This window comes from Alternaria ventricosa (assembly GCF_023758065.1).
Source record: "Alternaria ventricosa strain BMP 2768 chromosome Unknown scaffold_5, whole genome shotgun sequence".
Taxonomy (NCBI): domain Eukaryota; kingdom Fungi; phylum Ascomycota; class Dothideomycetes; order Pleosporales; family Pleosporaceae; genus Alternaria; species Alternaria ventricosa.
In genome coordinates, this window is record NW_026055685.1 from 856,123 (window position 1) to 871,880 (window position 15,758).

The following is a 15,758-nucleotide window of genomic DNA, read 5'->3' on the forward strand; positions in this document are numbered from 1 at the left end:
GCCTTATCTCGACTTATGCCCTGATGGCGTGTACGGCAGGCCAACCGGAGTCGAACGGCAAGCACTACGCTCAGACATGGTGTCGTGCATACGCCGTTGTTAGGACACGCAACTGTAGTCCGCGTATAGCTGTCAAGATCTGGCTAGGGCTGGTCTGTCCTATTGCTAATGGATGTGGATGACGATGACTGTGGCAGGCCCAGAAGTGTTCAGAAGAAGCTACACGAGTACAGCTCACAACTCGTCCTTAGAGAATGATGCCATTGAAGAAAACTAGTACCTGCCCAGAGATCTCATGCCAAGGCAAACCACACCCATCTCGCCCATGCAGCAGCAAGATCCATCGCATCCTACGAGGCAATTCTCCGTACCTACGTAACCACACCCACCTTAACCAACATTGTCGCGCACTCCACCCTCCACAAGTGCATCCCATACCCTGGATCTTGCCACACTTGACTCTGGAATACACCATGATAGCGGCGGCAGCTGCGGGAGATGCGCACTAAGCAACTCGTGTAACAAGCGGTGAGGACGAGACCAGTCCTTGACTTGCAGAACCCCAAGTGGGGTTGCCACCACCCTTTAGTGTGGGGTGAAGATTCCGGTGTCCGGTGAACGGAAAAAGTAACGATGTGGAGTATTTTCGTAGTTCCCTGGCTAGATATGGAGGATAGCCAACGGGTTATATGTCTGGGGTACAGTTGCGTTGGTTTCATGTATATATCGTGGATGCAGAGCGAGGCACATGAAATAGCACTTTATTCTCGACAAGAACGAAGGGGTGTTGATGGAAGTTTAAAGCTGGGATTTGTAGGCAGTAGAGGGTGCACGTGTATACTAACTACCCCATCAAACAACAGCATAGGCAGTCAGAATATCACAAATCTCATGTACAAGAGCCCTCTCGCGCCTGACCCCCCATGGTATGAGGCGCCAGGCATTTCCAGAAGCGCTCTAGCTGGTATTTACTCTTCCAACGTTCCGTTAAGAGTACGCCGTATCACATTACGGGACTCCTGCAGGCTCAAGGCCTGCATCGTTGGTGTTTGTATTTTGTGGTCCAGGTAGACCATTGATAGCTGCGGGGTTTTCACATTGTCCTGCTGTAAGCGCGGACAAAGATTACGTGAGAAAGGAGAAAGAAGAAAAAGAGGATTATCATCAATGACGAGTCTGGTATCAATAATGTCTTTGATGTTTGCAACTTACTGCATGTGTGGCTATAAGCCTGATAAGGTATCTTCTTCATCGTTATTCATGCCACAATATGGGCTTTTAGGTGCCTGACCATAACGCCGTGTCGACCTTCAAAGCCATGTGGCCGGTACCAATACGCCTTGCTAACCGTTTTCCCAAACCCTACAACCATTCCCGTGTTTGATGAGCCCGTGTGCTAGTCGTAGTGGAGGAAAAGCTGGCTCATGCTCTCTCCATGGTGGTTCCTTCGAATCGCCTCTGCTAGGAGATTGTCGACGTTGATGACCACAAGCTTATCAGGGCTCGCCTGCGCAAGCTTGTGGTCGGGGATCGGAAATGCGTTCGTGATGACGATCTTGTCGATGACATCGCAGTTGCTCATCTCCTCAAGACAGTCGCCGCCAAAGATACCATGGGTAGCGAAGCAGTAGACCTTTGTCGCACCACCGCGCTTGACAACAGTCTCGGCGGCCGCAATCCATGACGCAGATTTGTCCATCATGTCGTCAACGATGAAGACAGGGCGATCCTTGACGTTGCCGACAAGAGTGACCATGGTCTCGAGCTCGGGGTTCTTGAGATCCTCTTCCTCGTCTTCAGATGATGCTGCGGCGTCGTATGTGCCACCGAGGGCATGCGAGTGTTCGGTGTCCCTGTTGCGGGTGGAGGAGGTAGTCGAGATGAAAGAGGACATCATGTGCGAGGGTATATCGTCGTTTTCGCCTTCGGACGGAGGGCGGTTGCGCCAGGTGTTGGTCGATGTCGCGGACATGGAGGGAGAGGGATGCGTATCGTCGACGATATGGCCTTGTACTAGTCGTCCGTGGATGACGTTCCTCGCACGCTGCAGACGTTAGCTGTATTCGACAGACCCTTTCAAGGGAACATACCTCGTCAGTGTATTCCTCGGCGCCGCTCTCATCTGCACTCTGCTCCTCGGGTTCTTCCCTGTTCTTCTCGACATCTGTTCGAATGGGCTCCAGCGGTACCTCGGGCTCGACAATAGAGCCTGCGCGCATACTCTTAGACAGCGGGTGGCTCCCGGTCGGCTCTGACCATCCGTTGGCTCGCCTTTGCAGGGGGTTTGACGGTACGCGCTTCAGACTTGACTTGCCTGGTTCTGCCTTTGCGTCTACCGTCATTTTGGAGATGGGTGTGATCTCCGCGTCGGCATCCAGCGCAGCCTCGACCAAGTCGTCGGGAGTCTCGTATGAGCCATCCAGCCTAAGTTGCTCGAACATGGCGCTCTCGTTCCAGTGCACCGCCGTGCCTGCCCTCCGCCTGTCGGTTGTGACAATACCAAAACTGAGCTTCAACGCGTCTGCCAGAGACGTGACGCGCTTGGTGCCACCAGGGTTCTTGCTAACAACGACGGCTTCCCTCCAATTCGGCACGTTGACGCGTATCCAGCGGGCGAGGAGGGGTTCGGCGACGAGGTTGTCGACAGGGCACTTGAAGAAGCCCTGCATCTGGGAGGCATGGAGGTCGATGGTCATAACGTGGTTCACACCAGCGATGTGAAGAAGGTTTGCGACCATGCGGGCGGTGATGGCCCCGCGGTGCTGCTTCTTCTTGGACTGGCGCGAGTATGGGAAGTAGGGCATGACCGCTGGCGATGTCAGCAGCTGGCAGCGAGTGTTACAGAGGCCAAGTACCTGTGACCGACTTGGCTGAGCCGCCTTTGCAGGCCGAGATCATAATCAGCAGCTCCATGATCGAGTCGTTGATTCTGACCCATTAGCCGTTGACGCATACCAAGGCTGGGCTGCTCACTTCTCGCTTCCACTCTGGACGATGAAGACATCTTTGTTCCGGATCGACGTATCTGGAGACGCTTAGCACGTGAAGGCGGCGAGAGTGCTAGCCAACATACGAATGGTGACGGAAGTCTCTCCGTTCTTGAACTTGCCCAGCGTCGCAGAGCCAGGCTTCGTGCCCAGCCTGTCGCAGATGCCGTCAACGAGCTTGGGGTGCGAAGACCCGCCAAAGACGAGTGCGCCCCTCATGGTGGGCGGGCCGAGGAGAGTGACGTTCTCGTAGTGGGCAAACTGAGGTGAGGGCTGGTGAGGGCGCCGGTAACGGTCGTGTCTGTCAAAATTGTTCGACATGCTAGCTCAGATATCCGCCCGGGAGGGGTTTAGCCCGGTCCCACTTTAATGACCCGATGCAGATACCCCAACCAGCTACGTGTGCCTGACTCGCGAACAGCAACGAGCAGACGGCTGGATAACTTATTAACGACCAAGGGAACTACGGGAGCGGGAGACCAGGCAGGAGCAACAAGATCGTTATCTGCCTTTATGCAGAGGTGTGCATCAACTAGGCGTCTTACAAGTTGCTGCAGCCCTGTCACGCGACCACATCACATTGCTTCCTGGCCAACGGTGCGCGCACGATGCACTTAGTCGCCTTTGTACACGCAATGCATTCGACTCCGCCTCTCAACATGTCGTTGGGCTTTAGTACGTGGTGATGAGATATAAAGTCGAGAGTTGGGCCGCAGCATTCATATTGAGTGTCTGCCTCTGACGTGGAGAGCTCTCAATCAAGGACAATGCTGTGTCACTGTAGTGTGCGATTGGATAGGCCTGGTCGTTGTTGAGGTTTTGCGCAAGTATATCGGGCCTCCAAAGCGTCATGGAAGAGATCGCAACCATCAAGCTTGCCGCGGATGGGGCTACGACCGTGTCTTCAATGACGTGAATGATCAAGCAAGCACAAAGTCGACCCCAACAAGACGTCGTACTTTCAAAGGCTATACTACTAGGTACCCTCAGGCATCCACTCAACAACTATATCTCCACATGGTCTGTAGTTATGCATTCTAGACAGCCTCGCCCTTAAGCAAAAGAGGTCGTACAAGCTCACCGCTTGCTTTGTGCTCCTGTGGCCCCGGTGCTGAACGTTGCTCAACCTGAATCAATCCCCACACCGGAACTCAACCGATTCGCGACCATCTTTATCGTAGCCGTTATAGTTCCCTTCCCGGCTTCATACATACCCTTTGAACCGGTTCAGAAGCGTCGGTGTAGCTATGGAGGCGCACGTTGACCTTTGTTCTAATCGCGCGAGCTGCAGACAACCGTTGCCATTGGCAACGCTGGTCCACAGTAGCCATGATATTCGCATTTGCGGCGTAGATAGGCGGATGCGAGAGACATAGATTACAAAGGCTCCTCCCGAGGCATCCACATAGCCATTCGTGGAGGTCGATCCGCTAGGGTCGGTTTGGCGGCAGTTCGTAGAAGCCTTCTAGGTAAATAGTGGGTGCTTTGGGCGTCTGCATCCTTTCCATAGTGCTATAAGAATAATATCGGACATAGGCGGTGAGCTGGTGTCACCATGTTAGGTACGTACCATGAGTCTGTATTAGGGAAATTAGCCAACTACGTGCAAATGTGGTAAATGGAAGAGCGTGATGGTGCGCAACACTGGAGAAACGGCGCCTCATCCGCCTGCATCGAGCGGAAGCCCTTTTTGTCCCACCATGGCGTACACCCAAAGAAGAACACCAGCGCTTCATTTGGTGAGGAGCCGGATCATCGCAATCCCCTCTATTTTCGTGATCCTCAGATAGTGTGATGAGCCGTAAGGCTGAAAATAAACACCCCGATTGGCTGTCCAGCACACAGTATGCGGACACTAGTTGGCACGGTCCGCCTCCGAACGCCGGGTCTCAGGTATGGTGCAATGGCTGGCATGTCCCTCGATGTTGCTGTGCGTGGGACGCGTTTACATTGACAGAAAACGGCGTACACAACAGCAATGTAGAGCGGCTGGCCAGCCAATAGAGGCTGCAGCGGGAGAGACGCGTTTCCAAGAGCCTGGTTCGAGGTCGTGATAAAGCTTAAGAGCGGGTGAGACGTTGTGCTTCGTCTGACGCGTGCCCGGATTTGTTGGTACTCGAGCGTGGAAAGTGGTGTGATCACGTATCATCTCCAGATGTCGGTTGAATCGCCGATTCCGAACTACTCAACGCAGGAGCATATCCTTCGGATCCTTGTCTGAATGAGCGGCACCTAGGAGAAACATTGGCAAGCCGACAATGAGACCTCGGCGACCATATGGGTCTACACAGGAAGCTGCATGGTTGAGAAATTAGGTCGCGTTACAGGAGTGTCTGAGTGCCATGATGCATGGTGTCAAGCCACAAACCTGGAGGCTCGCTGCGAACGCGGCTTTTTGAGCAGCTAGCGAAAGCCCCCGCAAGCGCTTGCCGTGGTAGAATTTGAGAGGTCGCGTGGGTGTGAGCCAAGCGTGCTTGGCGTGCTTGCGGTGGGCGATGGAGCTAGCGAGAAGGGGAAGTCACCCCGTCTGGAGCTCACGCGCATTCGTCCACACGCAGGACGCCACACGGGCGCCATGATCACAGGCGGACGTGATGGTTGTCGCGATCTTGCATTGTGGCACCGAGCGCCAGGTTCACTCCGATCCGGTGTAACCAATGGGTCCAAGCGAGTGTAGAGCTCCCACCACCGCCTCCAAAACGTAGTTCCCGTCGTGATGTCCAGTCAGGTACCATCAAGGCTTATGTGGTACACAGAGGAGGGTGTGATGCGCCGGACCTAGCTCTGATCATCTGCCTGTGGCCGGGTAGGCCGCTGGAACGCCACGTCCCGACCTCGGAAATGCTTTTAGCAAATGATGAGATCTGCCAGCAATGAATCAGATCATGTCATGTCATCAAAGGGAAGACGGTGTTGTAGTCGATGTGAAAAGGAACAACAGGACCACGAACAGCGCGTTGGTGGGGTTCAAGTCGTTGCGCAGATGCCCCCTGACAGGTAGGATCGCAAACCAGCAAGCCATGACCGAGCTTCTCCTGACAGATACATCCGATACGCATATCAAGGCATCCGATACGGATATAAAGGCCTCAGATATGGAAGCCAGTCAGGGGTGTCTCTGACAATTGCGAGTGATTACAATGCTGATGTTACTGCTACATGACTCTAAGTTCCGATACTCGAGGGACGAGATTACATGCTAGAACGGAACGTCATGAGTGCGCGTCGCAGAAGCAAGCAATGTCGATAGAGCTGATAGTGGATCTCCCGCAAGCCACCTGTATGGTGCTTGCTGCTTTGGTCCAAGTATGCCCTCGACATGGCATGCAGAATCTCGACATCGACGCAGACCTATTTGCCGGCCATGAGTGGATCTGCGCGCCACAGCAGGAAACGCAATGTAAGGCTGCATGTAGCCGTGCGGACGAGCTGAACCTGGCTGGAGGTCGACTTGACGCAGCAGGCAGAGACAAGACCAAATGCACCGACCTGCATCAGTTGCTGCGCGTATTCTGCGTAGGGCAAGGCCGGCGACAGTGCCGACGGCACTTCTCAATGCAGAGAGCGGACGCATACCGGAGAGGAGATGGTCCAAGTTCGTGTATCGCAGCAGACACTAGGCGCTGGCTCAGGAAGACGTTGCAGTGGAGGGCTGTATGTCATGACGGCACGGTGAAAGAAAGAAGACAGGTGGAGCGGACAAGAAACGGGGTGGAGGCGCATGCAGGACGACGTTTTGGGCAGCTGGTGTCTGGGACGCTGGACAGCCCATGCGGCTCACGATGGTGCCGGACGCATCGTTCATGGTGTCGGACAGGATAGCGAACTTAGGTATGTGATTGGCGTGCGTCTATTCTCCGGGGTTCACGAGGAGCTGGCGAAAAACAAAAACTTCGTGACGAGGCCGGGCACGTCGTTGGGGAAGGAGCAGCCTGAGCCATGGCAGGCGCGAAGCTAAATTTGCCGACGCCATGCGCCCTAAGCTCCTTCCGCATTCCAGTGCACAGAGAGGCGCCGGATTGGACGCCGAAAAGGGACCCTAGTTGGACCGCAGCCAGCATCTCTCGATGCAGCAGACTGCACAGGTGCCATGAGAGAATTGCGGCATGCAGGCACGGTTTGGTGTGACACATAGAATTCGGCAACGCTATCCTCGAAGCATCTCGGAACATTCACATCGCGCCCTTCCCTGCTACGGCACCAGGGGCTTCGCGACGTCAAGATGCTACCATGGCCGCGGCTGCGGAACGGCCAGCCCGCGTTTGACCAACCCCACCACGCCCGTCTCTTTGAGAGGGCCTCATATTGGAGGAGAGGGAGCAGATCCCCAGCCGGCCTGCCTGTGCTACCATCGAGTACGTCTTTTGCTCCATCGGTGCAGCAGCCATCCGCTTTGGATTCTCTCTGTCCAGGAGAGCAGAACCTCGAGACGGCTACACGCTGCTGCGTGTTGCACACTGCCGCGCCTGGTGGACATGCACTCAGCTCTTCCTGTAGCTAAAGTTTATTCTCCATTGGGCCAGCATCTCTGAGAGTCAGTATAAGACGGACTACAGATCCGCGTCATTAGCGTCCTCACAGTAGCAACAAGCAAACCCTGAAATCGTTCCTTCTCCAGTAAACAACCCTCACCCGACGTCGGTCTCATTCCAAGCCTTGCTTGCTTTTGCCAGCCACGAATCGACTTACCCTGAACACCCTCGCTTTCGAGTCCGATCCTACCTTAGCCTCAACCGGTATCCTGCCGCAAGCATACAGGTGAGTACTTCACCTCGCTCTCTATATCTAGCCTTCGTGCCCCAGTATCTGTATCTCACACTACCAGCCAGACAGTCGTTCCCGTTGATCCCACGCTTCCCACCAATACTCTTTCACTACCATGGCCCGCCCCGCAACCTGCACACACAACTTCAAGTTGATCAAGTCCGACACTACTCTCGTCGTCTGGAACTGCCAACTATGTCACACGCCTGGACTATTTCACATCTATGAGTGCGAGCAATGCAAGCTCAAGACGTGTCGGCCTTGCGCCGCCAAAGCATAGGTAAGTCCAACAATCCCTTCCATCAGGTTCTCCCTCCGCTAGGAATGCCACCTTGGACTTACGGCACGTGCCAAGGTGTTGCGAGGGATCATTCGTAAGATGCAACATGTATGTAGGTGCTGACTCGTTGACTGCAGATGGAATGCACAGATCGCCAACTACGATCCAAAGCACCCGAGATCCCGGTTCCCAGATGCACGCGAGCTGTCATTGGCGGCTGACGACCCTCCCACATCATCACACACCACCCATCTCCGCTACGGTTTTCATCATCATTTTTCACGTCAGCCTTATTACCTCAGCATGGCGTTCAGGCATCTCTACTTTTCACGTCGCCGTCGCTGGCGACTATATCTCGAAACGGCAGGCTTCCTTGCAGGAATGGATTTTACGACTCGCTAGACAGAAGCAAAGGGGTACCCGCTTTGCAAGGGTTTCAGACTCGCCAGGGCCTGCACAGCAAGGCCGATGGCGATTGCCGTTGTGACCCGTCTGTCAGATCCTACGATACCAGGCTTTCTTCAACTATACCACGGCCGACATCCACACACGGCTTCTTGTCCCTTTTGTCGCTTTACAGTACAACGACCGGTGCAAACCAGCAAGTCATAATGTCCTCAATTCTTCACACACTATTCGGTACTATTGGGAGTCCAGGATTGTTATCTCGTCTCTCTCTTCTAGCTACATGTACATCTAGACGCCTATGGGTGGGGTTGCTGTTTCACATACCCATGAGGCGGCATGCCTTGGCGGCTTAGTAGACTACTTCATATCATAACCAGATCGAATACACCGGCCCGTCCATCTTCTGCAGTTTGCGGCAAGAGCTGCGGCAATCGTCGTGTTCTCACATTGAAATTAGCTCATCGTATTAACGGCACCGCCGTAGGATTCCGCCTCGTCTCGGTGCCGCGCATCTCATCGGGTTCCAAGGTTGGTATGCGCAGTGCAATCCTTTGTTAGTAAGTGACATATGACTAGCATACTGTTACCAAACATGACTTTCCAGACAGCTGTGAGCCAAGCGATGAGTTAGACACTTAGCGCGATGTTGTCGCCAAACACGCCTGGTACCGATTGCTCTGTCTTTAAAGACCCACAATTCCCGATCGACTACGCAAGACATCTGGGCATGGACGTGCTGTCCAAGGGTCCAACAGTTGTAGTTTCAGCGCGCATCGCAGAGCCCAAGAGCCGTAGTTCTTGCGAGCCGTCTTCTCGTCTCGCAGAAAAGTTGGAAGACAAGGTGGTGGATACGATTGCCCTATTCGGGCCTGCTTGATGAAGAGCGACACGATTGCCGCCGGCAAGAGATAGATGGACAACGCAAGTCTTCATCAGCTTGGAGCATCGCATGTTGCGTATCTGCCAGTACCGACAGGGGAGCTAACTTATCAGACCATATTTCAGCATCGCTTTTCGCAACATCGCAAGGTTCCGAAGGCGCACCGAGAGATCTCGGAAGACGACCCTACCAATCGCATCACAGGCGGCGACCTGTCACTCAGTCGATATATAATCATGCGCCTGCAGGACGCATGTCGTGCATATATGGCCAGTGGAATAAGGACGTCGATGGGATCATAAGATCTGAAGTTGGTGTTCTGCGACAAGTGCCCAAAAGGGTTGGGGGACGCGAAACTCGCTCCTGCCACCCCTTTTGCCCAGCCTGCCCCGCGCCTTCCAGCCACAGCGCCCCGGCCCATCTCGTGGCCTGCGCTAGAACACACTCTGCATACAAACTTTGACCAACAACTGGACCGCTTACTCTGCGTTAGGCCTCACGCTTCACATCCCACCCGTTCTCGGTCGCCGCTGTCACTGCCTGCGATGCTGCCTTGCGCAGAGAGCGACAGCCTTGTCGTGCGTTGCGGAACTTGCAGCAGCAGCACAATCGCCATGGGATGACAAGCTTTCATTCGCACGACGCATTGGCATGCGCCAGAGATGCTATTGGAGCCAGATGGACGTTATGTTCAGCCGCAGGCAGCCGTAAGCAGCCAATACTGCAGATCTGACGATACGGCCCCCAAACCGACAAGACACATTATAGTCGACGTGCCAGTGCAGACGGACCTTCAACACATGTTCATCTCCTCCCCTTTCCCTCTGTGTTCGCATTCGCTTTCAAGCAGGTCTCCGCTATCGTCCCCTGATTAAACAGTCATAATTGCTTTCGAGCAAAACAGTTCAGCCACAGCGTTACAGATGCCCGGGCCCCGCAGAGAAAAAGCAACCATGGCCTCTGAGAGATGCGAGGATACACAAACCGGCGCACCTCAGGAGGTCATCAACGAATTCTGGGACAATCTCATCACGAAGCGACCCGAGAAGGTGACCAAGATCTTCCCACCGAGTCTGTACGCGCATCTACTGCCTACGCAGCGTAAAGAGGGGACCGTCACAGGAAAGAATGCAGCTGAATCCTATGAAGCGGCCGCTGCGCAATGTCGCGCTCGCGTTGCCCGTGTCGTCAAAGAATGCCATCGTACAAATGAGAAATTTACCGATGCCGACTTTGACATTGAAGATTCGTCGTCAAAGAACTGTTTACAAGGCCTTATGAGTTGGTTCAAAGAGGAGCCAGCAAAATCAACAAATCCACAAATTAGCCCCGTGCGGCTGGGCAACGCTCTCTCCACGCTGGTCCAAAGTGGGGTAGTCATGTCTGATGGCGCGGTGTTCGATTTTACAGCTACAGCCAAGCTCCTCACCAACAGGCCGAACAGCAGTAAAGATGGTCCCAATTCTGTGCATCGCGTCGATTGGATCTTCGAAAACCCGCAATTCGAACTCGATGGCTTCTCCAGCTCTGACCTCAGACAAGGCTCAAATGGCGACTGCTGGTTCATTGCTGCTGTTGCGACTATATGCAGCAATCCCGTTCTAATGAACAAGATCTGTGTTGCTAGAGACGAGGAGTGTGGCGTTTATGGCTTCGTCTTCTATAGAGATGGCGAGTGGATCTGGACAGTCATTGACGACAACCTGTACCTCGAATGCAGCGATTTTGACACCGCTTTTGGTGATCAGTATGACCCGGCCAACGCCAAGGAGAAGAAATACAAGAAGAACAACCAGACTGGATCCGAAGCGCTTTATTTCGCATCTTGTGTTGACGAGAATGAGACATGGCTACCGCTGTTAGAGAAGGCTTACGCTAAAGGTATGCGCGTTTCCTGTCAGCCGCGGTCGTTTGGAGTATGTTTGAGATTGCTAACCAGCTTACAGTGCACGGAGACTATGATGCTATTGCTGGTGGTTGCAGTGGCGAAGCGGTGGAAGACCTGACAGGAGGCGTCACAACGAAGATTCTTACGGATCGCGTCCTGAGTAAGAAACGACTGTGGGCAGAATTGCTTCAAGCTGGCAAGGAATTCCTCTTCTCAGCCTCCTCACCTGGCATGGATGGGGATGACTCAGACGCTCGAAGGGGGCTTGCCCTGAGCCACGCTTATTCAATATTGAAGGCAGTCGATGCTGAGGATGAGGACGGTACCAAATATCAACTTGTGTTGATACGTAATCCTTGGGGCAAACGAGTCCATGCTGGCATGGGCGAGTGGACTGGTCCCTGGTCTGACGGCTCTCGGGAATGGACGGCGTATTGGATAGATAAGTTGGGCCACAAATTTGGAGACGATGGCCTGTTCTGGATGTCTTACGAAGATCTGCTGAAAAGGTTTGATCTTCTTGACCGCACGCGGCTCTTCAATGAGGATTGGACTGTAGTGCAGCGCTGGACGAGCGTACCGGTAGCATGGGTTACCGGTTATGTGAACACGAAGTTCTCGGTCGAGATCAAGACATCAGGGCCGACCGTCTTCGTGTTATGTCAGGTAAGTCGTAAAGCATCCTTTATAATGAGATATACTGACCCTGAAAAGCTGGATGAGCGCTACTTCAAGGGTCTAGAAGGCAAGTACGACTTCGACTTGCACTTCATATTGCAAGAGCAGGGTTCTGCAGCAGGCGACTACATTATACGTGCTCGGGGTGCTTGGTTCGGCAATCGTAGCATTTCCGCCGAAGTTGACCTTGAAGCCGGAGTATACGAAGTCTTGCCAAAGATCGAAGCATCGAGAAACAAAGATGCTCCAGACGTTCCGGAGGTTGTCACTAAGCTGGCGGAACGCAATCCGCAGAAGCTCAGGCAGATTGGTCTCAACTACGATATCGCAAATGCCAAAGGTATCTTCGAGCTATCCGAGGAAGAGCAGAAGAAGAAGGAACAGAGAAAGAAAGAGGCGGCTGAGAAGAAGATGAAGAAAAAGGAGGCGAAAGAGAAAGAGAAGGCAGAATTCGAAGCTTGGAGAAAGGAAAAGTCGGAATTTGAAGCGTGGCAGAAGGAAAAGAAAGCCGAGTACGAGGCCTGGAAGAAAGAGAAGAACGAGCACGAGACAAAAGAAAACGCTGGGAAGGTGGGCAAGTCTGAGGAAGCAACGGAAGACAAAGATTCGCCCCCGGAGCAAACTACTGCGACGGATGCGCCTGATAATACTGGCCATGACATTGATCCACCCACCTCATCGGACACAGACGACAAGCCAAACGCCCCAGCCAACCTCACAATCCAAATAAAAGACACCCCAGACAAGACAGAGCCCGCACTCGAACCACACGACCCAAGCAACAACAGCGGCGGAGACCACACACCCACCTCCGAAACCTTCCCCAACGACCCCTACTTCAGTCCATCCCAATCCCCGCGACCCCACAGCCCCAACCAACAATTCCCACCCCCACAACGCTTCCACTCCCAACCACCGCCAGACTTCCGCAGATATCCCCATCCCCGGGGGAACCATGTTTACGGCGGAGCTCCACCTCCACAAGACGTTCCTCAAACGCAACAGCCCAAGCCGTGGAATGCAGTCTGCGTGTTGGGTTTGAGGGTGTATAGTCAGGATCCTGAAGTCAGCATCAAGTTGGTGAAGCCGAAGGATGATGAGGAATGTGCGATTTTGGATGTTGATGGGGAGACGGCGGCGGGGGCGACGATGTGATTGCGCGCCGCGTAAGACGTGAGTGAGTGAGTGTGTGTGTGTGTGTGTGTGTGTGTGTGTGCCATTACGACAAAGCGCGACTATCTCAGCAAGGCGTTTCGATCAATTTACATACATTAAAGATGCCGTTATTCATGTCTTCATTGCTATTGATATGCAGCTCGCAGGTTCATCATGCTATGTATAGTCCCCATCAAACCGTTCTCTCATCGTCGACTGGCACCCTACTCAGCCAACTTAGCACCATTCAAGATAACCGCAGCCCTAATAGTTGCGCCATTTCCGACATCAAAAGTGTCGTGCACAGCCATACCCTCCGCACCCATAACATCCTGGAAGCCCACCTGCGCACTTCCAAACTCTACGTCCTTGTTCAGTAGCGCAATCTTGAAAGCACCAGGGTTCGCAAGCATAGCTGCAGTGAGTGGAATGCGGAACGCCTGGTCGAACGAAGGGTTGAAGATGTCAGTGCCGGGAGTGTAGGTCTTGACTGCGGTCTGGAACGTCTTGTCGCCCCAGGTAACCTTGACGCTGGGGTTGAGCTCGTCGCGGTTGCCCTGGAGGCCACCAGCGCTGGCAATGAGGACGGTGGCTAGACCGCAGACTTGGCCTTCAGCCTGGCCCTGTGCGTTGGCGGAAGAAAGAACCTGTGCGTCGTTGACGAAGTTGAAGAATTTGGCGTGGATCAGGAGACGCGCTTGAGTAGCATCGCCCTTGTGCGAGAGCTCCAAATCTTGCGAACCGCCCTTGAGAAGAATCTCCTTGACACTGGTGGAGCCAATACCGATGTCGTCATCACCCGCCAAGTCATCGTCCTGGATGTCTACGGTGATATCCTGCTCGAAGTCTGAGACCAAGAAGTCATGGGTCTCGTTCCACTCTGGCTCGTGGTTGTTATCCACAACGCTCGTCTTCCACTCTTCTTCCGCGCCTACTTTGACCTTGACGTAGCAATCTGGTACGTCCTCGAGCTTGACCTTGGAAAGAAGCTTCCTCATGGTACTCTTCTTCTCGCCCTTCTTGGGAGCACTAATCCCAGTTGCGCGGGCGACTGTGATGCGGATGATACCGTGGTGGGGCTGGTGGCACTTGAAGTAATCGACGTCGTTCATCATCTTGACGAGGAAGCGGTTGGGGAGCACGGCCATGCTATCGATGATGCCGAGGATGGTCTTGCGGACGGTGCTGTCGATAACAGAGAAGTCGGCAATGTTGGCGGCGTCGGTGAAGTCGAGCTTGAGGCTTGGGGTGTTGAGGAAGGCGACTTGTGCTGCGCCGATCTGGAGATTTCTTTAGTATAGAACTCGTTGCCACGCGAGACGGTGTAAGGGCTTACCAGTGGGATGATGTTTACTAGAGGGCATAGCAGCACGCTGATTCGGCCCTTCATGTGGACCTTCTCAACACCCTGCATACCATGTTAGCTAAGCTGAGCGACTTCTTCCATTACGCCCAAAACATACCACTTTAGGCACCATGCTACCATCAAGCTCAAAGTCACACACACCCTCCCAGGTCATGTCCATATCGAGCTTGATGCCGTCATTCTTGGTCTTGTGGACATCGACGTTGGAGAAGCCGATGGGGATATGACCAAAATCGATTTTGACAAACTTCAGGTTCTTCAGAGGGCCAGGTAGTGTCGAGGCGAGAATAGGTTCGACGGTGTCTTTAATGATGTTGGAGCCTGCGACGCAGATGTTCGGCCAGAGGTTCTTGACAATGTCGTTGAGGAAGCCTGGTACATGCGAGTTAGCATGTTTCGTGCCCAAAGTCGGTATCAATGAGCGAGCGTGCGTCCATCGCGGCATTGATCATTGATCACATCGACATTCGGCGGACGAAGGCTTGGAAGTGGCATTTACCAGCTGGCTCAGCACCACCAGAGGCTGTCAACGCTTCCACGAGAGATGCGGGCGCCTGGTTAGCCATGATGTGCAATGAGAATATCCGTCTTTGTATTCGGTTTGCTAGTAGCTGTCGAGCTGGTAGGTCTAGTAGCTCTTAGCGGGCAGTGCGTGTTCAAGGGGTTAGGGGATTCGTAAAGTAGAGAGTTTGGTTAAAGGACTGTCAACCAGTTTTGAAGCTCGTCAATTGGAACGCTACACCACGTGTCGTTCCTGTTTGTTGCTACCTGATCTTGGAAGCTCCAGGTTGACGTCACTTCTCAAACACGCTATGCGGCAAGTGCAAAGGTTGAACCCCGCAGTGGCAGTGAAAGCCACACGTCGAAGCCACAGACACGTGTCACGCTTTGCGCTCGCGCACCAGCCACTGTCAACTTCATGCATACCTTAGATCAGCAATTCCCGTTACTTGACTGTGAATACGTCTAACCGTTTCCGGTGCTTGGGTTGTTTGCATCTCAAATGCATGTGTAGGGTTGTTCGCATGTCCCAATACGCCACGACTACGCCACACTTTGCTTTTCACCCTCCATGCACGCTCCCCCAGCTATCACGTCGCAATCGGCGATCGTCGCATCACGCACCTAGTCCCGCAGATACATCGATGGCGCAGTCGCTAATCGCCCAGAAGCAACCGTGAACCCCTGTGAATATCTCATATCGGTTACACCGAGCCGTCTTTTGGTGGCTGTCCATGTGTGAACGACGTGCATGAGAAGCCGAGTTGCTTTTACGGGCCGCTGTCAGATCAGAGATGACAAGGGTCCAGGGTCTTCGGTTTCATGGAGCCGTGCTATATTACGAGAACGCC

The 15,758-nt window shown here is 53.7% G+C and overlaps 3 protein-coding genes across 3 annotated transcripts; 1 reads left to right on the plus strand and 2 right to left on the minus strand.

Moving 5' to 3' along the window:
• Nucleotides 1–1,396: 1,396 nt before the first annotated feature.
• Nucleotides 1,397–3,206, minus strand: J4E93_003660 (uncharacterized protein; the record flags this gene model as incomplete). Its single annotated transcript, XM_049341594.1, has 5 exons — nt 1,397–2,044; nt 2,091–2,809; nt 2,856–2,929; nt 2,974–3,025; nt 3,074–3,206. The coding sequence occupies 5 exons, from the start codon at nt 3,204–3,206 to the stop codon at nt 1,397–1,399; spliced, it is 1,626 nt and encodes a 541-aa protein (XP_049201099.1).
• A 7,066-nt stretch (nt 3,207–10,272) lies between these two features.
• On the plus strand, nt 10,273–13,040 carry J4E93_003661 (uncharacterized protein; the record flags this gene model as incomplete). Its single annotated transcript, XM_049341595.1, has 3 exons — nt 10,273–11,200; nt 11,266–11,873; nt 11,922–13,040. 3 exons carry the CDS (start codon nt 10,273–10,275, stop codon nt 13,038–13,040), a joined length of 2,655 nt encoding a protein of 884 aa, XP_049201100.1.
• Nucleotides 13,041–13,264: 224 nt separating this feature from the next.
• Nucleotides 13,265–14,972, minus strand: J4E93_003662 (uncharacterized protein; the record flags this gene model as incomplete). Its single annotated transcript, XM_049341596.1, has 4 exons — nt 13,265–14,320; nt 14,377–14,448; nt 14,504–14,778; nt 14,906–14,972. The coding sequence occupies 4 exons, from the start codon at nt 14,970–14,972 to the stop codon at nt 13,265–13,267; spliced, it is 1,470 nt and encodes a 489-aa protein (XP_049201101.1).
• Between the last annotated feature and the right edge of the window lie 786 nt (nt 14,973–15,758).